General features: G+C 40.1%; 1 protein-coding gene across 2 annotated transcripts in view; it reads left to right on the forward strand.

Moving 5' to 3' along the window:
• LOC109033694 (uncharacterized) overlaps positions 1–26,483 on the forward strand; it is an 80,983-nt gene that overhangs the window by 12,595 nt on the left and 41,905 nt on the right. The window contains exons 2-3 of one of the 2 annotated variants that reach the window (XM_019046417.2): positions 15,284–15,430; positions 18,854–18,973. In XM_019046417.2, coding sequence (XP_018901962.2) covers positions 15,314–15,430; positions 18,854–18,973 — 237 coding nt within the window. In that variant the 5' untranslated portion in view covers positions 15,284–15,313. The remainder of the gene's footprint in view (positions 1–15,283; positions 15,431–18,853; positions 18,974–26,483) is intronic. The other variant, XM_019046440.2, reaches the window with a different exon arrangement.

Here is a 26,483-nt window from a genome sequence, read left to right on the forward strand (position 1 = left end):
TTCCTCTTCGTGTCGAGTAATGATATGTTGCCGCGGAGATGCTCATCTCGCCGTGCAATTATTTTAGTGTGAAACACTTAAAACGGTTATTTTAATGAAGCATCGCTGCATTCGATGCACATAAGCGGGCGCTCGATGGAAATCCCGAGAGAGGGGAGGGATGCCCGTGTGAAAAAAATGACACGGCTCCTCCGTAAATCCCACGGTTGGAATTTTCAGACCCCACTTTTATTATCACCAGACTCGAGGAATCTCGGGACAAATTCGATCGGAAAATTCAGCGGAACCAAGCAAGGATTATTTCAAATGGGGGACTTGAAGGATATGGCGCATATGTACAGTTTTTGAAAAAATTGAGTTATTAATGATTTCAAGTAAAACTAGTCATAATGCTTATTTTGTGAAAAATTCGCTACCATATTCCAATTTTAAAGAATCGATAAGTTAGTTTGAACTTTCACTATAAGGATTCATGTAATTTCGAAAGTTCAAACTTGTAGTTCTCAAAATAGCAAAAACTGCACTTATGCGCCTTGTCCTCCAAGGCCCTTAAATCAAAAATCTAAGGACGTTTTGTATATCTTAAGAGGCCTCGCACTGCCATCTTCCCTGTTTAGTGTAAAAGTTACTTTTGGAAGACAACGCTTATATCCGCCTATTGATGACTGATGACCAACTCGTTGAGCAATCGGTTTAGGAGTCCTTATTTAATTTGAAAAAATTCGCCCAGCAAAATGCTCATCGACATTCGTCAGTCATCATTAAGTGGATTTTTTATTTTTATTTTTCGCTCAACAAGTTTTCATTAACTACCATTTGGTGAAACGTTGACCTTTGAATTTAGATTTGGGTTGAATTTGATCACGCCTTAGTCAAATAGTATTTATCAATAAAGTCCTGTCTTGAAGCATGATTTGTCGATCTAAGTCTTCAAGATGTAAACGACCCCGTCTCGAAATCCGGCCCAGAGGTTAAGAACGGCGCAACTGAGATAACTATTCGTACTTGACAGTGCTATTTTTAGCCTATCTTCTATTTTGAAGGCGCACTGGGTTGATTTCCATGACTAAAACCGCTCAGCGGTATATTGGCGATTCTTGAAAGTCGGTAACCTTGTTTTTCCTCCATTTAAATACATCACAAATATCGATTTCAGGTGCGGCAGTTTGCCTCGTCAAGAATCGATTGTTTTACATACATTTAAATGGAGGAATAACAGTTTTGCCAACTTGCTGGAATCGCCACTGCTCGGCGTGTTATGAGCAAACTAATGCGGTCTTACACAAATTGATTGCGGTGGACGCACGGGTTGTAAGACGGTTTGTTGGGAGTTTTTTAGCCAACGTGCGTCAAATGCAGCACAAAGCTGATATCTCACTACAGAGGAAGAAAGCTCACACACAAGCACAATTTTCCCTCAAAGAGATACGCTGTTTGGTGCAACACCAGTGACAACCATTCAGGAAGGCAAGTGCAGAGTATCTCTACGTATAACTAACTACAGCGTAGCTCTTTGAGGGAAAATTGTGCTTGTGTCACACAAGTAAAATTTTCCACACAAATTGTGTGTGAGCTTTTTTCCTCTGTAGTGAGATATCAGCACAGTAGTGTGATGTAGTGTGTTAGGTATCTGAATTTAACGCACGTTGGCTAAAAAACTCCAACAAACCGTAATGCGTTCTTGTTCAAAATGCACATATTGTGTATTTTCATACAGGAGTTGTGTGTTTTCACACACAAGTTGTGTGTGAGCTTTTTTCCTATGTAGTGAGATATCAGCTTTATGCTGAATTTAACGCACGTTGGCTAAAAAACTCCAACAAATCGTAATGCGTTCTTGTTCAAAATGCATGAGATTACAGACAATCGCCAGTTTCTCAGTAATCGAGCGTATTCGTCTTTTGAAGTTTGGGCGTAAATAATGCAACCATGTCCTCGTTTCCGTCTGATAAAATTTTATGGTCGCACCTCCGCGAACCTATACCGCCTGATGACCTCCCGAGGCTTGTCTCTCGACTTCGCTCAGTCCCATAAATCTTGAACTTTTTGCCAGAAATTGTTCCGAGACGTTTATCTGAGAGCGCCTTCTTAGGCCTAGTATTCAGACGGGCGTTCCTGTATGAATCTTGCCATCCCGGACAATCTTCTTAACTTTTACTTTCATTGGTTGGAAATGTACATGCTTTGGCCGAGTTTAGCAACGTTGATTATTTATCCGTCGTGTGTGATATTTTAAGAGGAACGTCACAAAAATCAATCACACTCATAGAAAAAGTTCCTGAATTCCGATTTATATTGAACAGCGAACTTTTTTGGTTCAGGTTCAAAAAAGTTTTCGGTTACAAACCGAACTACAGACTCAATTTTTTTATATTATATCTATTATTACTGGCTAGGACCAGTTCTTCTAAAATTAGGAACAGCCTGAGAAAAGTCGAAGAATTTTTCCAAACTCTAATACGTTAGAGGAAAGGTGAGAAATTCTCTTAGAAGCACGTTGAAATACAAATTTTAGACGACACACAATGGATCGAGTCGACTAGAGAGGTCGGACATGAAATTTTTGACTGAAACTGCAAATTTTTTGCAATATTTCGTCACATTTTAAATTATAAGGGGTACTTTTGAAAGAAAATTTCCCGAGAAAATCAATGGGACCACTTACGGAACTTCAAAATTGTGTATAAATGGAGTTTTAAGCGTTTAAAGTTCCCAAATATCGTCCGACCTCTTCTCCTGACTCGATCCACTGTGTAACATTCCTCCGACCAGTTTTCCCATGTTGAAAACCTCACTCTAATTAATTGGACGTATTTCTACCAAACAGACCTATGTGGAGGTGAGAAATATGGGGTGTGCTCGTTAGTTCTCTGGCCGTAAGAGTGAATGAGAATAATAAAGCGCCAGTGACGTCAACGGAGATGGAACCGCCGTCGTCCCGCTTCCGCTTCGTCTTTAACTCATGAGCCCTGTCTATAACGCTCTCGTCCCATCCTCGTGGCTCATGAATCCCGCATTCAGTTGGCACATAGGTCTGTTTGGTAGAATGTAAAATCCCGCTTTTCCAATTCTTCAAAAGGAATTACGCCCACTTTTACATTGTTTCTTATGCAGCTTTCTAGAGCACACCCAACATTTCTCTCCTGCACATAAGTCTGTTTGGTAGAAATACGTCCAATTGAAGATTACCGTTTTCGTGTGAGGACCACGAGAAGCAGGGCAACAATGTGAAGATGCTGCGTTTCGATATGGACGCATAATGGAATGTTAAAATCGGAACACTTTCGTTTTTGTCGCAGCGCAGGGCAAGTGGCTTCTCCGGTCGGCCGCAGCGAGAGCAAGAACAAGGTGAAGGGCGCGCTCCAGCGCTTGGCGCTTGCTCTTGGACGCGCGTTCGGCATTGTGGTGCTCCCAAGCCGGGTGCGGTTTCAGCCTCCGCAGTCGGTCACCTAACTCACCCAACAATCCCAGCGTCCAATGGCGATGTTGCATGTGTGAGGGATTTGCGATTTGACCATTGATTTCTAAGTAAAAGTTCGCGAGAAACACGATGGTGCCACTGGTTTTCTCTGAAATCATCTCCCAAGCTCAAAAAGTGCTCTCAAGTTGAGGCCAAAATGGAGGGGATATCCCACCCTACCCTGAGAGTCCACTTCTACTTCAAAACAAACTCTCCATGCAAAGATAGGGAGCAAATACATTAGCAGGGTTGCCGTGTTTTCAGTTTTGGAGTCGGCAAATAAAGTGGCAGCCCTGTCAATGTATTTGCTCCCTAACTTTGCATGGAGAGATTGTTTTGATGTAGAGGTGGACTCTCAGGGTAAGGTGGGATATCCCCTCTATTTTGGCCTCAACTTGAGAGCTTTTTTTGAGCTTGGGAGTTGATTTCAGAGAAAACCAGTGGCACCATCGTGTTTCTTGCGGACTTTTACATAAGAATCAACAGTCAAATCGCAAATTCCTCACACATGCAACATCTCCATTGTCGATATCCCTACCTGCGTTGCTACGTTGCTATTAGCAACAATCGATGGTGAAACTACAAAAATGCGTATCTCGGTTGCGGTGTTTCAAAATCTCCGCTCCTATTTCATTTTTCTAAGGGAACTGGTCCAACTTCATGCCTTGAAATTTTCACAGAATATTCAGAAGAACAAACACCGAAAGATTTCAAGAGATGACGTTTAGTTGTTTTCCATGCGAAAAATAAAGTATGGCAGAGTCTGCAACATCGCAAACCGATTAACGCATTTTTATAGTTGCACCGTTGATATGCTTGATGCAGGGGTGCAGAGAGTTCTTCGGCCTACGCACTTTCGAGTAATCAGGAATATCTAGCCTACGCAATATGACGTTGCGCGTTCGTAGTAATTTTCACAAAAAATAACAAGTTCGGAGTAGTATTAAAAAACATTAGACGCCGTTGCATTAATTTATTGAAATTTTAACGCTCTCGCAGTAAATTTCTGAAAAATGTAACGCTTTTGCAATAGTCTTTTCAAAAACTCAACACTTGAATTAGCATTAATTTTCTTACAAATTCAACTCTTACGCAACAATATACCTACTCAAAGATCCAACGAATTCGTCCTTAAAAACGATTTAGTTTCGTAAAAATGTCAACATCCTTGCCATTAGTTTGCGTAAACATCAGTGCGTCGAGCTGATTGTGAGTGTTCACTCTTTAAAATAAAACCAATTTTATCATTCGTGTATTTGAACTTCTTTCGTGAGTGTTCAATCTTTAAAATAAAACCAATTTTCTCATTCGTGTAATTGAACTTATTTCATCAGTTTTTTTAATCTCACAAGTTTAGTCATACAAACCGAACGTTTGATTACACGAACTGTTCTTGGTCATGGCGATAACACGACTTTCAACGATACGATTCAGATATCGACCCGAAAATAATCGGCCTGCTGGAAGTTAGGTGGTCGAACTGAGTGTTCGGGATGATGTAGAAAACCATGTTCGCCTCCATTTTGTGGTACATATATCCGCAATTTTATCTTCTTGGGAAGTTGAAATATTTGTATCACGTGTTTCGCCCTAACCAACTTTTCTACCTTGCGTTAAAGTCTCTGAATCAGCGGAAAAAAGACTAAGCTCTTTTTCACTGCCGTGGATGTGCGAGAAAGTTTTGTTGCTTCATAATTGTGAACGGATCTGTGAAATAGGACCTCATTTTCCGGAAAAAAGTGCGGAAACTAGGAACTTTGAGCGGAAAACGATGGCAAGAAGCGCCTGCAAAACTGTGTGGATACTTCAAGCATTGCGCCATCTCTCGGTCTTCTGGTCCCGAGGTCCCGATCCTCAACAGTCTCCAGCGTTTCAATAAGAACTAAAACTCTAGCCTCCTATGTTAATGGTGCTTCGCCAGATTTTATTGCGGTTTTATGCCCTCTTTTTGCCAAAACAATAAACTAAATCGCTCGCAATTTTTTAAGAGATAGTGTTTCATCGACATATTAAAATTTGATTTTTCGACCCAATTCAACAAAAGTTATCGCAACTAACCGTATTTAAAACAATTCTTCCCGGGAATACTGCCGTGCAAAGTAAATATGCCTTATGAGCATTCGAATGTTGCCAAATGTCTTCTTTGAAAATATTTATTTTTGAATAAAGTTATGCATAATATGCATATTTTTCCTTGAAATTTTCAGACTTATTAGATCAAATTAATGACAAAATCCTGTGAAAAATCAGAGGAGAAATATTCTCAAATCTTCCTGAAAATTCATGATTTGTTTTATTAGGGGAAATTTGGCAACTTTTGAGGGCTCATACGGCATGTTTCCTCAGTATGGCAGTGGTGTAGGTGGAACTAAATTCCTAGAAGAACGAAGTGCATGGTCACTGCGGCGCTGAAAGTCGCACGACGGACGCTGTTCGTTGCAAGCACCCTGTTTATCGATCCTTTTCCAAACTTTCAATGGTAGATCAATCGATTTATCGCAAAGCACGCCAGGCCAATGCTTTAGATGGAACTAAATTCCTAGAAGAGCGAAGTGGATGGTGACCACGGCGCGGCGCTGAAAGTTGCACGGCGGACGCGTTGCCCGGCGGATCTCGGAAGCGCGAGCGGGGGGGGGGGGGGGGGGGGGGGCATGGGCACCGGGGCACGCGACCCAAAGAACCAGATAAGAATGCAACAATCCAGGATCCGCTTGGAGTCGCCATTCAATTACCACTCAGCGCCTCATCGCATCGCTCATTCATCGGCCCGAGCCGATTATTCGATTCTTGTCCTCGCGACCATCGCCATAGCGCCCTCGGGCTCCGGCCAGCGCATCCACCCTTGCCACATGGTGTGATAATTTATGGATTTTTGTGCGAAATCGAACGAGAGAGTGAAACGGAGAGTGAGAATTCAATATCAGGTAAGCAGAGATGGAAAATGAAACACGATTTGAAATTTCATGAAATTTTACGTGAAATTTCATAAGGCTCGAATAAATTTCACAAAAGTTGAAATTTATTAATTTTTTTAGAATTATCGATTAAATCTTTGGAGGTCTGAAAGCGTTTCAGATCGTCTTTCTGTTGATACTGCGGTATTATGCTACTCTACTGAAGGTGCCAGACACAAAGAGGGGGCAAAAAGGGGAGTTTAGAGAGAAAAACCCCAACCTAACCTCCAAACTAAACGAAAACATTTGCAACGCGCGAATGTTTTAGGCTTGCGGTGAAAAATGTCAAAATTTAAAATCACTGTTTCTAGGCGTTTCTTAGCCTCCTGAATGTATACCCAAAAGTTTCAATAAATTTCATGAAATTTCGTGAAATTTCATGAAAGTTTCCATCTCTGCAGGTAAGGGGCATTAGCTCCTGTCATCACTAGTGGTCCAAGGTTCCAGGGAAAGTTGGAAAGTCTGGAATGCCGAGAATGGGGAATTGATCAATATACCATGAACGAACTTTGACCAGGGAACACACTCTTCCAAGGTAAAAGACGCGCAGAACACGATGCGCACATGAAAAACGTGAAAAAGTAACTTAGAAACCGAGAAAAACGCAGTCCTGAAATCGCAAATTTTCCGCAAAAGAACGTCCCGGTTTCGCGCCGAACTAAATAATGTCACCTGACACCAATCAGAAGCGAGCGTGAAAATTCGGCCACGTTGATGTGTACTCACGTTCTTTCACGTGGGCAACGACGAAACATCATGGAAACCTGCAAAATTCTACTCTGTCAAAAATTGAGGATTGAAATTTGGTGCCGACGTCTACATATATAGCGTCCAAAAACCTCGGCCGATTGGAATGAATGCGAAGTGAAATTAGCATCATAAACGCGCATGACACTCCGTTAAGGAGAATAGATTCCGCTCCGTATTCATATTACGGATTTTTGGGCGCTATATAGGCTCCGGCCTAGAACTTCACTCCAAAATTTTTAACAGTATACCGAAGTAAGAATTTGATCCCTCTCTACTGACATGTGCTCTGCTGACTTGAAGACGTAAATCAATTTCCCAACGGTTCTGAATAGTATCTTCTAATATCAACGGTAATGCTAACCTCAGAATGCAGGTACACCCTCACGAGAACGAAGATGGTGTTCTTTTACACCAATGCGTCTAATTATAGAAGTTCAATTTAAATGCAAAATTGCGGTTCTGAGACTAGAACAGTGGCGATCTATAATCCCCCATTTGAAGTTGTGGTAAAGAATCGATTATTAAGGTGTTTGTTGCGTGCACTCTGTTTATCGATCCTTTTCCATAGCCTTAAATGACAGATCAATCGATTTACCGCAAAGCACGCCACGCCACTAGCCTAGAATTGGCATCGGAGGGTGGATTGGACCCGAGAAGATGCTGACCCAATCCCGATATGTCAGGGCGCCCGCGCCCACCAGGCGATGAGCTTATCTCGTGAAAGCTCGGCCTCTCAAAAGGCCCCCCAACAATCGAGCGACCAGCCAAGCGTAAAAGTGGGAGACACCTTTAGAGGATTGTCCCCGGCCCAGTCGTCGCCTCGCTTGCTTCACCGCACTTCGATTAGCCGAGTAGAAATGAATCGGTTCTTATTAAAATCAACTATGTCCAGGATATGATGAGTCCTAGAAAACAGGTATTCCAATGGAGGTTTGGGTTCATCATGAAATGGACTTGTTTAGGTTATTACATCTAATGATTCAGATAGAACGTCGATGAACGCATCGAGAGTAATGAAACGCGCTCGCTCGACACTTAGTTGGCCAATGTTCAGCGAGGTCAAGGAAAGTGAGACGTAAAATGTAGATTTACAATCTCGCGAGAGCAATTCAACGCTATTCAGGCAACCGGAAGTTTCCCGAAATCAGGTTTCTTAGATTCGGGAAAACTCTTCCGAGAGTACCGAGTAAAACTAAAGGAATTTGAGTTTTCTGAAATCCAATTGTTGGAATATAGGTATGCTTTCCTCTGAGCAAGAAAGCAAAACTAAGGCGATTGGATATGATCAAGAGCAGTTCCGTGAGCAATTTAATAAATTGAAGCAATTGGAGCCTCTGAAATCAGGTCGCTATTTTTTTTCTCTCTTTATTTTCCTTTTTTGACAATCGTAGCTGGTTACTGTTCGGTTTTCCCGATCTTAGATTTTACTTTCCTTTTTTACGTCTTCAATTATAAGGAAAGTCCGCCACGTATCGAATAGGTTTTCTCGCAAAAACTAAGCAAGTCGAGGAATTGTCAGAGAATTTTAAAATTATGAACATTGAAAAAAAAAAATTCGTGAGATATTATTTCGACCCAAAGCGTCGTTTCTTGTCGACGAAATTTGGTTATTTTATAGTCAATTTCGTGCGGATTTATCTCAAAGTCAGTTTTTTTAGTTTAAAGAGCGTCGTTTGGCTATCGTCAAGTGTAAGTTCAAAAAACAGTAACAAAACAACGTTTCTTCAACTCAAAAGAAAAAAAACTGATTTTACATTAAATCCGCATGGATGTAACTATAAAAAACTAAATTTTGTCGACAAGAAAGCTTTAAGTCAAAATAATGTCTCAAGAAAATTGTTTCTCAGTATATAAACGTCAGCTTGCGTATTTAATACTGAAGAATGCGGCTCAGTCGCTTACTAATTTTCGCCAAAATTTTCAGTGCGTCGTTATTGTCCCGTAGCCCTGGACATGAAGACTCCGAGTGTTACGGATGTTACGGAAGTGGTTTCCGGTCGAGTCGCGGCGAGATGGACGGTGAGTAGCAGCGACGGCGGAACATTACGCCCACCTGTATTGCGGACGCATTAGCGTGGGCGTGGCGTGCACCCGCGGAACACGGCGTCACACAGGGACGGCTCGTCGTAGCGGAATTGCAAATACGTCAATCAAGCGTCATTAATTCGAGACGAAAGGAGAAAGCCTCTCTTTCGCACGGCCACGCTCCACCATCGATCGCCGATGGTTTAGTGGCCGAGCCTCGCCGCAAGGTCGCAGGGGTTGAATTCGACCTTACTTTCTCGTATAAACTTACAAAGCAGAGCTATCGGTCTGTTTCCCTGTGTCTAATGATGGTTTGGATTAGGTCAGCCTTTAGTTGGGGTCAATGTAGACTCGTATCATCGGGCTTGAGTCGATCGCCGATGAGGGATTAATTGGACCGCGTTAAGCAGAAAGGAACCAAGCCACTTCAGTTGTTGCCAAATTTAATAAGGAAATTTAAGTTTTTACATAATAACGATTGTACAATTTTTTTTTGCAAATTTCAGTGAATTTTCTGCACAGTGTGAAGCAAATTTCCTATAATTTTCCAAAAAAAAATCCGCACAAACGTTTTCTTGTATAAAATGAAATTGCTCGGTTAAAGTTGGCAACAACTGATGTGGCTTGGTTCCTTTCTGCTAAACGCGGTCCAATTATGGGCCTGCTGCAAACCTCAGCTAGAGCGAAGAGAAGAGTTGTTTTTCAATAAAAATGGCTCAAAAATCACGATGCTCATCGGAAAAGTTTGAAATACGCTCCTAACTTCACAATCTGCCTGAGAAATATGCGTTTTTTAAGCTTTTCGTCTCGCCGCAAACAAAACTACGGCACAGGTGTGTATTTCGTAAGAGGAGTTTTTCTTAACTAAACATTGTTTCTAAACTGAGCCTGAAATTTGAGTTCTGAAAATTTATAGCCCATATCGACGGTGAAACTACCAAACCACGTATCTCGTTTGCGGTGTTTAAAAATCTACGCTCACATTTTATTTTTTTGAAGTAGACCAAATCAATATCATTCCTTGAAATTTTCACAGAATTTTCTCCGCACGAAGAGGAAAAATCATAGAAATTTTCAAGACTGGACGTTAAGTAGTTTTTCATTTAAAAAATAAAGTATGACAGGAAGTCTGCGACGTCGCAAACCGAGATACGTGGTTTGGTAGTTTCACCGTCGATATGGTAGTACAGCCTCTCTCAACACTTGATTCGGGTGCCAGGTTCAAAACAAGGATGATACTAGATACTTGAGTCGCGCCTCTCTGCGCAGGATTAGCAGATGAGCTCGGCCTCGGCCATTGATTGATACGCTCATATAATTCGCCTTCAAAAAAATTGATACCGAAACGTCACACGAGAGATTGAATGGTCGCATCCTCGGTTAAGAATCCTATTGAACGAACCAATTTGTGAATCCGTGGAAGTCTTAATGAAATGAATGTCGTTTATAGCGAGACATTCGGCGGAAGTAGATTTTGGTTGTTTTTCCTTCGTTGTTTTTGAGATCTCATGAAAACTAATTTTAATGCACTCAATTTCAAAGGAATCAAAATGATGAGATGTAATCTCTGGAATTTTTAATATGTCAGCCACAAAACTGATTTAATGAACTGATTGATTCCTTGAAAATGGCCTGATAGACTTCAGTCTAGTATAATAAGAAGTCACCAAATTTTTGTTGATTTCTAATTTTTAAAAAGAAGATTAGGCCTACGAACGACGTAGAAACTGGACTTGAGCAAAGCGCCTCTCAGTTTGAAAAATCACCATGATGAGAATTTTACGACTGGAATCTGCTGTGTCAGCCTCAAAACTGATTTAATGAGACTGACGTGATTTTTCAAACGAGATCGCTATTTTTGACAACTATTCTTAACTATTTTCACCGCACAATTTTGTAATTTTAATGAATTACCTAATTGCCATTTATCACTATCGAATTCCTATTTTCGAAAACTATGCCGCATGGGATAGTAAGTTTTAATGGTCTCGGTCTTATTTTGCCGTGCTAAGGAAGAACGCCGCACAAACATGCAAGAGTTGCCTAATTTTTCCGAATAAAACATGTATTTTTGAAGAAAGTTATGCATACTTTTGCTTGAAATTTTCAGATATTTTAGATTAAACTGGGAACAAAACTGTCTGAAATATTGGAGGCACAACATTCAGAATTTTCCCAGTAAATTTGTTTTTTTATTGAAGGAAATATGGTAACGCCTGAAAGCTCATACGGCGTTTCCTGCATACTGCCGTGCTAAGGAAGAACGCCGTATGAACCTTCAGACGTTGCCAAGTTTGCTTCGATTAAATACGAATTTACTAGGGAAGTTGCTGATATTTTCTTCTAATTTTTCACACAATTTTTTCCGCCCTTTCATCTACAACATATGAAAATTTCAAGGGGAAAAATGCATAACTTTCCTCCAAAATATATACGTGTTTTATCCGGGGAAATTTGGCAACTCTCGAATGTTCATACGGCGTTCTTCCTTAGCATGGCAGCATAGTACGGCAGTATTGTTAGTCCTCTCGCTCCTATCCAGGGAAATTTTAAGACGGATGAATCTCATAACACGACTTGTTCCTCCAATCAGATTTCCTCTCGGAAAAACCGAATGCTAGAACTTCCCGGAAACTTGAGCTATATATCGGTAATGCCGATGGATTCCCCTACACGCCCATAAATTTTATGGCAGCACCTGTACACAACCGTGCTGAGGAAGAACGCCGTATGAACATTCGAGGGTTGCCAAATTTCCCTCGATAAAATGTTTATTTTTGGGGAAAGTTATGCATATTGACCCTTGAGATTTTCAGATGTTTTAGACTAAATTGCAAACAAAATTGTTTGAAAAATCTGAAGAAAAATATTCAGAATTTTCCCAGTACATTCGTCGTTTAATGAAGGAAATATGGCAACGTCTGAGGGCTCATACGACGTTCTTACCTAGCCCGGCAGTATACCGTCTCGAGTCGAAGTCATCGAAACAGAGGCGTTAACCAATGAGTCCTCGGGTTTATTTAAACTTTTTATCTCGAAACTCTTTCGATCATCAACAACGTCACGCACCATGAATCATCGCCCGAAAGCTCGCCGAGCGGAAAGTTGGGCCGAAAAGAGACGACTTGTTAAACTTTTTTACGATACTCGAGTCTCGAGCCGAATATCAAACGTGTTTATCTTCGCTGCCCCTTCGTCTTGTTAGGCCACCGTGTATAAACTCATGCGAATAGAGGCCGTTTTCGAGTCTCGGTCTTAAACTTTCAGTCCGTGTTTAACTTGATCCTTTTCGGTAATCATGTCCTAAGTACTGCTGTAAAGCCCACACGAAGGCTGTAATTAACCACGCGTATTCATGCCCGTCATAATTGTTTTGCATTCTGTCAACAGCGAAATCGAGACAACGAGGAAGTTCAGGTTCAAAGCCGAGGTAGAAAGCTCCGATAGCTAAATTGAAAGTGGCCGAATTTTTTAAGTCTGTACCAAGATTCGCCAATTTTAAGGGCGAGGATCGTTTTGTCGTTTTCCTCACAGAGAAGTGTGACCAAATTCCAATATTGTCCAAATTTTCCCTCGGAGATAGCATTTTTATCGAGAGAATATTGCGCTTTTCTAACAGAAAATTTTGCTGATTTACTTCTAACCAAATGCGAAATTCAGATACATTCTTGACAAAAATTGCACAAGAACTATCTTTTAAGAAGCTACATTTTTTAGGTCAGTTTTGCAAACTTGAAATTGAGTTATGTTCCTTCGTCTGAGAAACGACGATTCAAGGGGCTTGGAGAACAAGGCGCATGAGGGCAGATTTTTGAAAAAATTGAATTGTTGAAGATTTCAATTAAACTAGTATGAAAATATATTCTGTGAAAAATTCACCACTAAAGTTCAATTTTTATGCGTCAAAAAGTGAGCTTGAACTTTCTATCCGCCGTTAGGCTCCATGTAATTTTGAAACTTTAAGCACGTACTTCTTGCAGTAGCAAAAACTGCATTTATGCGCCTTGTCCTCCAAGCTCATCTCACCAATTACAACTAACATAAAGGAATGAGTTGGATGAGAGTATGAAATTTTTGGGAGAATTTGTTTTTTTTTTGAATTTTTGGCTTTGGCTTCCCCTTTTCCCTAAAACCCACGTTAAGTCGAAAGTGACTGCCACGCCGATTTCTTTAAATTCTATTTTGCGAAGCCCTTAAAGATTTCCCGGAAAATGTTATTTTGCCTGACAACCTTTCTATTTTAGTACTATTTTCTAGAAATTCATCATGATTCATAAAATCCGGACCATCCGAAAAGTCATTTTTGTAACCTTGCCAAACTCATTTGCTCGCGTGTTTTTCGCACTCTAAAGAAAAAACGCGAAGAAAAACCGCCGCTTAAACTCGCAGACGTTGCCAAATTTCTCCGGTTATGAGACGATTTACCTCGAATAATTGTGAATATTTTTCAAAATAAATTTTCACCGAAATTTGTTCGTAATTTACCTCAGGCACACTTAAAATTCCTGGCCTATTTTGCAAAAACTCGCCTAGCCGACTGCTACGCATTCACCCCTGCAAACGTCAGTCATCATTCGACGAATTTTATTTTCAACAAGTTGCTCATTGAAGATCATTAGGCGAAAATTAGCGTTTACCATAGAGATTAACTTTTGCCTTATCGGATTCGATTACTGAGATCGTTATAGTTAGGGATCTCCGAAACATATTGTCTCTGATCGATATCTATCGATTATTTTACATTATTTTAAACGGGTGAAGCCCAGTGTTGCCAACCTCCCTTGACGCCACCGTGCCTCGTCCAATTTTCTCTCGGGTCGCCCGATTGAGCCGTTTCCAAACTCCAGAAATGTTACGGTGCGGCCTTCCGCCGCGGACGCGAATTGGGACGGAAATGGAATGACTCACTTATTTTGATGATGCTGTACCGCCAAAAGTTGGCAAGCACCAAGGTCGCCGGCCAACGTCGTCGCTGAAAATGTTACGGACATCGTGGGATTACTAGAGAAGTCAATTGCAAAGAATATGCCGTTTCTACGTGGATAGCATCCGGAGACAAATTGAACTGAGTTCAGCACATGGCGTCTCGGCCCAGGACCATCTAGGACCTAGATAATTGGCAAATCCAGGAAACATTGGCAACATTGCTTTCTCTCCCTTGAAACCCATGGGAATATATCGATTTTTCGAGGGGCCGGGTACTCCGATAAGGATCACTGGAAAAAAAACACATTGGATCTAGAGTCCAGACTCTTAAAAACATCAACATGAAAAAATACGCTTGATTCAATCGGATTTTTGCTTAGATCAAGAACCAAGCCTCTTAATTTGAGCGGATTTCCTTTTGATTTAAGCAAAAATCCGATTGAATCAAGAGTATTTTTTCTTGTCGATGTTTTTAAGAGTCTGGACTCTAAATCTAATGTGTTTTTTTTCCAGTGATCGATTATTAAACACAAGTTTAAATGGCGAGGAAACAATGTTGCCAACTCGCTGGGCGCGTCTCTGGCCTGGATTAATCAGGAAACATCAGGATTCATTATTGACTGGAAATTCTCCGAGGAAATCAAGGGAGTCATCAGGGAATTGATACCGTAAACCCGGAATCCTCTCCCATTCTCCCTTTAAACCTTTTTTTTTTTGGGGGGGGGGGGGGCGTAGGCCTCTTTTAGGATAAAAAGCAACAGAAAAAAGAAAAAAACAGTTCGCTCCCACATTTACCGGTCTCCGATAACGTGATGCTTCAGAAACATTCAAGAGATGGAGAGGAAAAAATTAATTTTGCCTTATCATCCGGGAAAATCCGGTTCTTTCCTGCAGAGTTTGGGAGAAAGTGGGTGCAAACCTCAATTGGTTATCTAAAATTCGCCTAAAAAATCAGGGAAACACGAAATGAGAAAATCAGAAACTTTCGACACCATGTCCAGCAAAAAAGGACGACATGACAGTTTGTTCGCCAAATCGTGAATGACAGCTCATTTTTCGTCGATTTTTCTCTAAGCATCGCATAAAAGTAGGTTCCATCATTTCACAGTGTCTTTTGTGCCTTTTCTTCTTGCCAGAATTTAATGGAAATTTTTCTCGTATTTTACAGGTGGAGCAGACAGAGGAAACCTCAGAGACAATGTCTGAAAAGAAAGGAAAGAAGAAGAAAAATAGTCTGACAGAATCAACTTGCACGACGAAAACTAAGAAGACGAAGAAAACTAAAAAATCCGAAGAGAAAGAAAATATATCTGTGGTGAGTTCCTTTCTGAAATTGTTTTATTGAACTAGTTGTTTCTTGTGTGCATGATACACAGTTTCAGCATGTGTGTTGAGTTGTCTTAAGTGTCCAACTAAACTGGAAGGTTCAATTACTAGATTATTTAGTCTATTAAAATGTCTTATTACTAATATCGTCGTCAATTGAAGCATGTATCCTTTGAAAGACCCTATGTTTAGAAAATTTGCAAGTGCGAATTCTATCCAAATTTTACTTTTTCACTTGAAAAACGGAAAAGTCCTAATCCAAAAATTTTGTACGAATCAATATTACATTCGCTCAGGAGAAAATTTCCTGATAAATTTTAATTTTTGAGAATATTTTTTAATTTTTTTTTTTTTGATTCTGCGCATTTTATCATCAGTATCTCTTTATATTTTCTCTAAAAATTCAAATCAATTCCTCTGCTCGTAATTCTACAAAAATTAATCAAAAAATTTCCAAATTTTGAATGTTGCGAACACCGATACACATTTTATGACTTTGTATTTTGAATTATTTCATTTTGGGATCTTTCTGAAGTGAATTAGCCAGCACTTGAAAATAGAAACTAAAACAGTCTAAAACAGGCTTAATGAGTTTGTGGTGGTGTTGCCCATCGTAGTTTTTGACGCTTCCAATGTGTCGGATTTCACTTGCACGCTAGTGAATGTACATTTTCATCATTCATCGTCAATTATTTTCGGACCCATCATTCGCCAGTTATTTTACAGTAGTTATACCGATTGAAAAGCTTTGAAGATCATTCTATTGGTTAGACTTTCGTCAAACAGCTGATAATATCGGCACAAAACGAACTCGTTTGTCAGGAGCTCACAACTGTCGACTCAATACAACTGACCCATATTCATATCGCATGCCGTTCAGAGATACGACGGTCAAATTGACCTTTTTGCAGGTTTTAGTTAATGAAATATCTCTTTCATACGATTCAGTTCAGCAGAAGAAATAAACTAACCAAGTAAAGCACTCCTAGTTAGTGTCGAATGCGACGAACACTACACAAATTTCATTTCAAGTCCTGGATACAACTATTCGGGCTCTACGGATGTCCGTGTTGCATACGCACGAAAGTGAAGGCGTTTTGACTGTGCAGGCACTCGCCACTTTACCCGCGGCCTGCGGTGAGACACCAATGGCGGGTTTTTATTTTAAGGATCCAAAATTCTTTCTCAATTCTTTGATTATACTTCGAAGGCATTTCCCAGGTACGAATAATTACATACAAGGGCAGGATTGAGTATTTTATGTGCTACAGTTTTGATAGCGCGATGTGCTGAGCATGATTTGTAAAACAAACTATTCATACCTAAGAGACGTCTTCGAAGTATAAATGAAGAATTACATGCACTCTGTCGTTTCAAATCCTCGAAGAAATCCGCGCCAAACACCGAAACGAGCCTCTCAGGGAGGTTGGACATGAAATTTTCGACTGAAACTGGTAATTGTGATGTTAATGTCTTCACATTATAAATTGTATTAGAAGCTTCTTGAGACAAATTTTACGAGAAAATCAATGAAACCGCTTCTAAAACCTTCACGTTCCGTAATAAGATCGATATCTATGACCTTTTAATGTTTTCACATTATGCCCGACTCCTCTCTTTTACCAAGAGCCGCTGGTGTGAAACGATAAGTGTCTGAAATCAAAACGCCTTCAATGCCGTGCGTATGCAACACGGACATCCATGAAGTTCGAATAGTTGCATCCAGGCGTTATCGTGAAATTCGTTCAGTATCCGTCGCATGCAACATTTACTGAAGCTTTGTTTGTTTCTCTTCAATCCTAACTTACAGCGATGTTTAATGTTTCTGAGAAATTCACTATTTTCCGAGAAATACACTATATAAAGTTCTTTAAGTAATATGGCAAAGGCAATTGCCGAACATACGAGTAATGACGAGTTATTTTCCTTATGAAATATACTGTCTACGAGAAGAAATTTGCAACATTGTTTCTTGAAATACATGTTTGAAGAGTTTAGCCGTACATTTTCGGATCGAGACCTAGCCGATTGTAATTTGCCTTTCAATTTTTTAGAAGGACTCCCATTTGTTTCCCGCTTGTTTTTGTGTGTATTGCAAGTATCGTGAATGTTATGGGAATAGTAACTCTTAGATGTGGAATTTAGGGTCTTAATTAACTAATATCGACCGAATCACCTCGTTGAATCACGCGAAAATAAAAATGTAACTGTGACATCGTTGCCAATTCCCCGAAATTCATTTTATTTTGAAAGAGTGCCTAGTGCGAGCAAGCTGACACTCGAAATTAAATTGGCAAACCCGTATTATCAGAGCGATCACTGCATCGTTACGTCAAGACCGAGACGATTGTATTGGCTGTTGCAGGCTCCGTCTTTTCCAACGCTGCCGAATTTTGCCGTTAATAAGATGAGATTATGTGAAAAAGAATTTCCCTAATTAGCAAAAGACATAAATCAATAGATAATTTGTACGATGAAATGTTATTGCTTTCAATGAAAGTAATTAATGAGCTCAATTCACAGTATTTTTACAATTCTTTTTTACATATTCTGAATCGAAGGAAAGAGATCCAGAAATAAAAAAACTTGCCGCTTGGTTATTTTGATGAGCCTTATGTTCCGTCCTGATCAATTAACATATCGATTGCTAAAGAAATAAAATGAAAAAGTAAATAAATAAAAAGGTAAATAAATTAATAAATAATAATGTTGTTCTCCATTTGTCACGTTGAATCCGTACCTTTTATCCTTTTAAAAGAAAAAATTAACTAAAACGTCCTCTCGAAATTCTCTGTGTATTTCCCATTCTAAGATATTTCCCAATAATATTTAGGTTCAGTTTTCTCTAAGAAAATCAAACATATTTGGAAAATATTAAATTTCACAATTTTACAACTTAGCCTAACGCGAAGCACGAATTTCGCGATTTTAAGTATAAAAATATTTAAGATTTTGAAAAAGCAATTGAGTAAACTATTTTCATCTAGTCCGAGTAGATTTTTCCATGAATTAAAACATAGTTATGTAAACACGCGTAATTACATGCAAAACCAAGCATGCATAACCGTCGTTCAAATCGACAACTCTGCATTATCCAACGAGTCTCGGACATTAAATCACACTGGAATAAATGTCTCCCTCAACGCTGCGATTTTCGTTGTGTAATGTGGCTAATGTCCGTTCGCTTCGGATCTTCGATCGAGACTTCAGAGTTGTCTCGCGGCTTTTCAGGGAATCGGTCACTATTTCCACAAACTGCTTGTATGCCGCATTTCGGAGCCCCGAAAGTCCGATGAGTGCTCGGCGGGCGATTTTTTCTCACTGCATTTTTTTTCTCGCTTGGTGTGATTACGTAACTAACATTTTTTGCTCGTGTGTTTTTTTTCTGTTCTGCGTGGTGTTCTGCCTGTAGATGACCAATGGGCATGGTTTTGATGAGAATGAGTACTTTAATCGTGTGAATAGCAGTAACTCCATACCCTCCTCCGTACCCGTTGACGATGATCTAGCCAATATCTGTGTCCGAAATTTAGTGAGTACCCTTTTTATTTTTCCCTTTTTTGCTTGCTTTAATCACTCATTTATGTGTTCTGATAGTAGGTAAAGGGTCTAGCAATAATCGCATCCTCAAAGGAAACTGCGGGCTGATTATTGAGGTTGATGGACTAAGCTATAGACGAAGAAAACGTTTACAAAGATGATTAAGCGATTCTATTGCAATTGGTTGAAATAGGTGGTTGTTATGGACTAAGGGGGAAAATGATGGACTAACTGTAGGGTCTCTGGTGGGTTGCCGGTAGTTAGTCCATTACTTACCTCCTTTGCCTATTGCAACCATGAAACATAATCGGCCCAACGCACCAGACGTTGCCTCATTTATTCTCATGTTTTTGTTTTTTTTTTTTAACGAAAAACCTATACAACATTCAGACTTTCATTATGGGATAGTAGAGAGTAGTAGAGTAGTATTTCATAGTAGATGGTGAATTCAAAGATCGTTTTTAGCCGTTGTGTTCTCTACTAATCGGTTGAAATAAATACAATGTACGAGAGAAAATCAGACAACGTTAAATGCAGTTTAGGTCAATTCTGGCTGAATTAGTCCTTATATTCTATCACCCCACAAATTATTATTTGGCATCAAAACCACAATAAGTAATTGCATTTTTGCTCATTTATATACTAAATTCGCACGAAGGTGACGTGTCACATTTCTAGTATAGTGAAACACACCTTATTTGGTTCGTAAATCTTTTATGTCATGTACCTATTATTTGCTTTGCTGTTGGTAATAACATGATCATTTGCTTAAATTATTCATATGATGAGTCGCAAATTCTGCGTGGGTCATTTTAATACCCAGGCGAGCTCATTCGTGTTTCTCTTATCTGACACTGGGCTGGACGCGAGTGCATCTCACTGCCTCGAGTTCGCGGGATTTAATTGAAAAGTGTTGTTAAGAACAACAGCGTCGTAAAATATTTTTTTACGATCGGATTCGATGGCCATGCAACTTCATTGTTTAAAGCTCGTCTCGAAAAAAGAAAGAAAAATTGCAAATTTTGTCTCTCACCCTTGATGCACGCATAAAATGATCTGTGTATTTCAGCGTTAGAATTTTTGTGTTTGTTCGAGACAAAGGTGTAGACATCGCACTGATTCGAGAGATGCTTGCACACACATTTTGTTTACCTTCTTGTGTTTATGTTTGGGGGAAAAATGGCCGAAGGAAACATTCTCATCTCTCACAAAGCAAATGTACAGACATGCTTGGTGAATTTCCACCAGCGCACCAAGTCAGAAGAGCAACGTTGTGTGCTGAGCTAAGTGAAACGCAGTCATGTTCTTAAGCCCTGGATAGACGATCAAATTCCGAACCAATTCCGATCAAAGTAGACATGCTGGTGACTGGTGGTCACCATCTACCATCAAATTTTGACGGGCCGCACTTTTTTGTTCAAAGTAAGATCAGAACGGAGTGCCACCATTCATCATTTCCTGCCACAGGAAACATTTCTGCCAAGTTTTCATTTTAAAATGAAGCAATTTAATGAGTTTAAGACTGATGACTCCCGACACTTTGATGCTACTTTGATCGGAATTGGTTCGGGAATTTGATCGTCTATCCAGGGCTTTACTGACCCTTTCGGCTTCCGTCGCTAGAGCTGTGGCGCGAAATTTGAATTTTGTCATCTTTGCAGTCTCGGCTGACATCAAATATGACGGTCTGCCGGGTCTGCCGTTGATTATAAAAACGGACGAATTGAGTGCAAGCAAATTCATTAAGAATGAAAATCATTATGCTTTTAGCGAGGTGGCTGTTTTATCAACAGCAGATGGTCATATTTGTTTTCGGCCCAGACTGCAAAGTTGTTGAAATTCAAATTCCGCGCCTCGCAGCTCCAGCAGCGGAAGCCGAAAACCGAGTTTTGGCCAAAAGGATCGGGAAGAAAATGCCTACACTGAAGGAAAAAAAAAACTCTGGCCGTAAAAGCCCATATCGACGGTGCAAGTCGGCAATCACATAACTCGTTTGCGGTGTCTGAAAATCTCCGCAACTATGTTATTTTTTTAAAGGAGAACAAATGGACATGATTCCTCGCAGTTTTTGCAGAATTTTCCTCGCACATAGAAGAAAAATCACGGCAGTTTTAAGGAATTATCGTTGAGTAGTTTTCCGTTTAAAGAATAAAGTATGACAGGAAGTCTGCGACGTCGCAAATCGAGTTATGTGATTGCCGACTTTCACCGTCGATATGGCCCATATAAACATGCCGTCCGAGTTCCAGGATCAGAAGCCGAAAGTTCCGGATGTGGCACCCGGAGCAGTCGAAGCTTCCGCTCCAGCATCCAGAATTTTCAGCCTCTAAGCCCGGGAAGAACGGTATGTCTGTGCAGTCGAAAACTTGATTTTCAGTGTGCGTTTCACTTACCGTGGCTGTGTGCAACAGACCCATTTCTCTCGATCTTGTTTGTTTACATTGGTCCTTAAGAGCCCGTAAAAAGTCTAAAACTGATGAACCAATCAGAGTGTAGTACAGACCTGGCAATTCTCTCCATGCACTCCATTATATTCCTCTTCCGGGGACGTTTCCAAGAGACCGCAAGTCGACGACCGTGACGTATCCAAAATGAAAAGTCGGAACATTTGACTCGTGAGCTTTCTTCCGGGCGAACGGGCGCAAATCCGAAACGCATGATTGGAGCCGAGCTCGGCGCGCGCGATGCACCGCTCAGATCAACGCTTCATTAATTAATTAACTGATTAATTAATTAATCCGAGCGCCGAGTGCAACTTTCTCCATCCTAATTAACCTTGATTAACGCCGCTTGGGCTGCCACCATCAACAAGGAAATTAATCTAGATCATACGCGAAGATGCGCCGCCGTTTCCCGTTTGTGTCCAGTTTTACTACTTCCGAGGCTCCCATGTACCGTACTTTTCCCGCTCCCGAGGCAACCTTGCCGGATTGTCAGGAATCCGCAGGGTTTCTGTGCTGTTTTTCATGGATTTCGGTGATTTTCGGTGAGATCTGGCAAGGATGAGCGGGAAATATATGCCCGATTTAATGAGAAAATCGTCGTATCCCCACCAAAATGATAGAGATTTAAATCCTATCGCAGTGAATTTGACAACGTCGCCGACAAATCTGTTATACCTGTGGATAACTGTCTTTCGACTTACAGCTCAGATGGAGGTAAAAATTTAGGGTACTCCAACTGAACTTTCAGTTCACCGGGATACTGAAATACGGAAAAAGAGGATTGCTGATTCAACAATCAAAGTGTTGAAAAATATATCCGACATGTTTCAAATTTACATTTTATAATAGTGGAAAGCTAATTAAATCATGGGAGTGGTTAAATTAGCATTATTTTGTTGTAAAATCTACATTGAAACATGTCGCTCACTCTTTTTAACTACAAAATTGTTAAATCAGCAAGTTGATTTTTCCCCGTGAAGTTTATCGGTCATTTTCAGTGAAATCTGGCAAGGCTGAACGGAAAACAGGTGCCCGATCTGATGAGAAAATCGTCGTCTACCCGCCAAAACGAGAGAGTTTTAAATCCCATCGCACTGAATTTTGACAACGTCGCCGACAAATCTGTTATACCTGTGGATAACTGTCTCTGGACTTACAGCTCACATCGAGATAATAATCTAGGGTATCCAAACCGAGCTTTCAGCTCACCGGAATACTGAAAGTTCATCGGTTAATTTCGGTGAAATCTGGCAAGAAGAGCCAAAAATAGGTGCTCGATTTGATGAAATAATCATGGTTTTCGTGCCCGAATCATAGAGTTAGAAATTTCATCGCTCTAAATTCGACAACACCGACGAAAAAGCTGTTACCCGTGGATAACAGTCTCTCAACTTATAGCTCACATCCAGGTAAAAATTTAGGGTGTTAAAATCGAGCTTTCAGCTTATCGGAACACTGAATGTTCGTCAGTTATTTCCGGTAAAATCTGGCAAGGATGAGCCAGCCATTTGATGAGAAAATCATGGTTTTGGTACCCAAATTATGTAGATGAAATAATTACTGACACAATCGTGTTTTGTTTGTTCACTCTTATGAATGAGCAAAACATACAACAGATGCCCAAATTGTGTACTCATAAACTTTCATCATTTTTTTCCATTTTTTACCGCAGATGCAGATGCACTCTGTCAATTGTTATACCACCCACACATACGAAATCCATGATTCTATTGGTGCGTGTTGTTAAGTACTATGAAAAATTAGTTCGAATAAATCAACTGCTAAGTGGTGTGCCGCGGAGGTCCAAACTCTCATATTTAATCGCTCAAATCCCCCAGCAGCTTAGTCGATAATCCCTCATCCATAATGCCTCCTCAAAACGCACATCACACATATTTCATCTTCCGTAATGATAAGGACATTAAGTCATTCCGCTTCTGTGAACTCACTACCGGACTGAAGAAGATTCGACGTTAGAAGCTTATGCTGGTCACCCGAGCGTCCGATCGGTGGCGATACTTGGAAGTTGATAACTTTGTTTTGCCTCCATTTAAATGTATGTAAAACAATCGATACATGGTGGGGCGCCTGAAATCGATATTTTTATTCGATTGAAATGGAAGAAAACCAGTGTCGCCAACTTCCAACTGCGTTCGATTTATCTCTTCACTAGAATGAGTCACACGTAGGTGTTGCAGAAGCATTTTCGGTGTTTGAATCTAATAAGAAAGGTGGCGACAAAAAGTACGGAAAGGACTCGCAAAAATTTGACGAGCAGAAATAATCCAAGTTCCCAGAGGCGTTTTTTGTCTATATTTATTTAAAGAGATTTCGACTCACTTTTGCGATTAGGAATTAAAATTTCTGGCTCATTTTAGACATAACGTGAGAACCATTAGTTTTCCTGTGCACTTGAGTGGTTTCACAGATGAGCCAGAAAGTGTAGTTTCGAATTGCAAAATGTAGTGCACTTACTCCCTTTGAAAACAAAAAGGGCGAGTGATTAGCTTTCATCATTCCTGTTGCTTGCTTTGCTCGCGGCACCAAGAAAAATTCCTGCTCGTATCGGAAAGAGCTTTGAATTTTTCCCGCGAAAAAATTCAGAATTCGGAACCATCCCAATCAAGCATCTTCTTTGGCAACCTTCTTCTTTCAGCCTTTTATAATGTCCACTCCAGGCAAGCTGTTTAGCTGTGAATACCCTATTCTTCCATGTTAATCAAAACCTCGTATGAACCTTCGAATGTTGCAAAATTGCTACCAATAAAATTTGTATTTCAGAGAAAAGTTCTGAATATTTTCCTTTGATATTTTCAGAGAACGCTTACATCAGAGGCGAACGAAATCCCCTAAAAATTTCAAGTTTAACAAATTTACGAATTGTCCGGAAAATTTGTATTTTACAACAGGAGATCTGGCATTTTTTGAATGCTCATAAGGCGTTTTTCCTTAGCGGAGTTAGCGCCTGTTTAAATCGGCGTCACTGCGAATTAAATGAAGTCATTGGAGTGATTCAAGCCCATTGAATTTTTGAAAATAGCGGACACTTATCGTTCGTGTCATTGTTTTTTCACGGATTTGAGGGTACTTCAACTTATCGCGCAGACAACAAATGTTGCGCGCCAAGTTGTATCGATTGTTGAACGCTAGTGTTATGCGCGCCTCCGTCCGCCGTCGCTCGTCCGTGGAAAATCGCCGAAACCGAAGAATGAAGTGTAGTTGAATTAAATTCATCGATTGCATTCCATAATTTTTGTCCGATTAAGTTTTTTTAGTGCGAATAATCTCTCGTTTTAGGAGAAAAATTCCGCATGCCGCGAGCCGCACCGCACCGGAAAATAGTGTATCTTTCCCTCGGAATATACACTGAAAAAACACATTGGATCTAGAGTCCAGGCTCTTAAAAACATCGACAAGAAAAAGTACTCTTGATTCAATCAGAATCTAGCTTAAATCAAGAACCAACCCTCTTACTCTAAGCGGATTCCGTTTTGATTCAAGCAAAAATCCGATTGAATCAAGAGTATTTTTTCTTGTCAATGTTTTCAAGAGTCTGGACTCTAGATCCAATGTGTTTTTTTTTTTTTGCCAGTGCGAGGAATATAAACTTAGGAGTCAAATCCGGAGGAAATTTCACTCCGGAACCTATTAATGCGGAGTGGAATCTGCTCTTCGCGGAGTGAACGACGGTTTCATAGAGCAGAAGCAACTTTGTTTGCGGAGTCAATTCCGATCTTAGCTTGGCTGACACAGTCCGGGAAAACCGGAAAAATTGTGCAATTTTATAGAAATTGATAAAATTAGGGAAACTTGAGAATAGTGTCAGAGAAGATGATGGGAGTTTCATGGAAGAATTGTTAGATTATCTCCTTTTCTGGAATGTTTTTGACGTTTCAAATAGCAAATGTTACGTGAAAACTATTTCAAATTTGGTCTTTTTAACCATCTCGTAAACCTCAAATGTCCGGAAATGTTACCAAAATTCGTCAAGGAAATGACAGGGAGCTACAGTTTTCGAATTGTATGGCAACCCTGCTTTATTGGTGCGATTGCACTCTTCATTTCACCAGCCGGAATTTTTGGGGGCAGAATAAGCTCCCGGAGAGGAGTCAGCTCCGGATTTCTAATAGCGAATCTTGATTATTTTCATTTTCCAAACTGAGGCTTTCCGAATTTTAGCACGTGATCCCTTGACCCCTAGATTTTTTGAAAGGTCATGAGGCTCAGAAGAGGAAAATGAAATTTGCCCCATTCCTTGTCGTTTTTATCGAAAATATGTCTTTCCCGATGTTCGAAGTTTTCGCGAGGCGTTTAGCTTCTTTGGAGGATTCAAAAGCAGTTCGTACATCGAGGAGAATTTAGCTCAAGAGAATTTAAAACGTATGCTCCTGAGCTGAAATTTTTGTTGGAACATTGCTATGTTTCCAGAAACGAGAAGAAATCCCTCGCAAGACGTGATAATTTTTTAAGCGTGATAGGAATATCCAACGGCTTATGTTTTATGAAGTGTTTAGCTTGAGTTTATATAGCGTTTAATTTATTTACAATACTTCTTGAAAGATTTTTGCCGGGGAGTTCTTGCTCAGTGCGTTCGAGAATCATCGAAAATCACTATTTTTTTCTTCATTTTGTTAATATTTCTCGACCCAGGAGGCAGCTTATTTTCAAACTTCATCATAATATCTATAAAAATTTAGATTCATTTCTGCATCCGTCCGGCAGCCTTGCTATTGTTTATTTATTCATCCGACTCCTCCAAGAACACTTAAATCAACCGCTTTCGTATCACTATAACGCAGGTGTTATGAGTGAAGCGCAAATACTTTTATTACTATGAGAGCAAGACATGTTAGGCACGGCTGAGAGTGAATTTCTCTCATACACGAGCTATTAAACATATTATTTTGAAAGAAAGGGAGAGTAACGCGAAACCGAAGTTCGAACAGTTGTGAGTTTGCAGTATACCTGAACGTTTAAGAAAATGTATTTCGAAGCTCTACGCTACGCCTCTTCAAAAATCTCACAAGAAAAATTTTATCATTTTTCACGCTTTTCATT

This window comes from Bemisia tabaci, chromosome 6 (genome assembly GCF_918797505.1).
Source record: "Bemisia tabaci chromosome 6, PGI_BMITA_v3".
Taxonomy (NCBI): Eukaryota; Metazoa; Arthropoda; class Insecta; order Hemiptera; family Aleyrodidae; genus Bemisia; species Bemisia tabaci.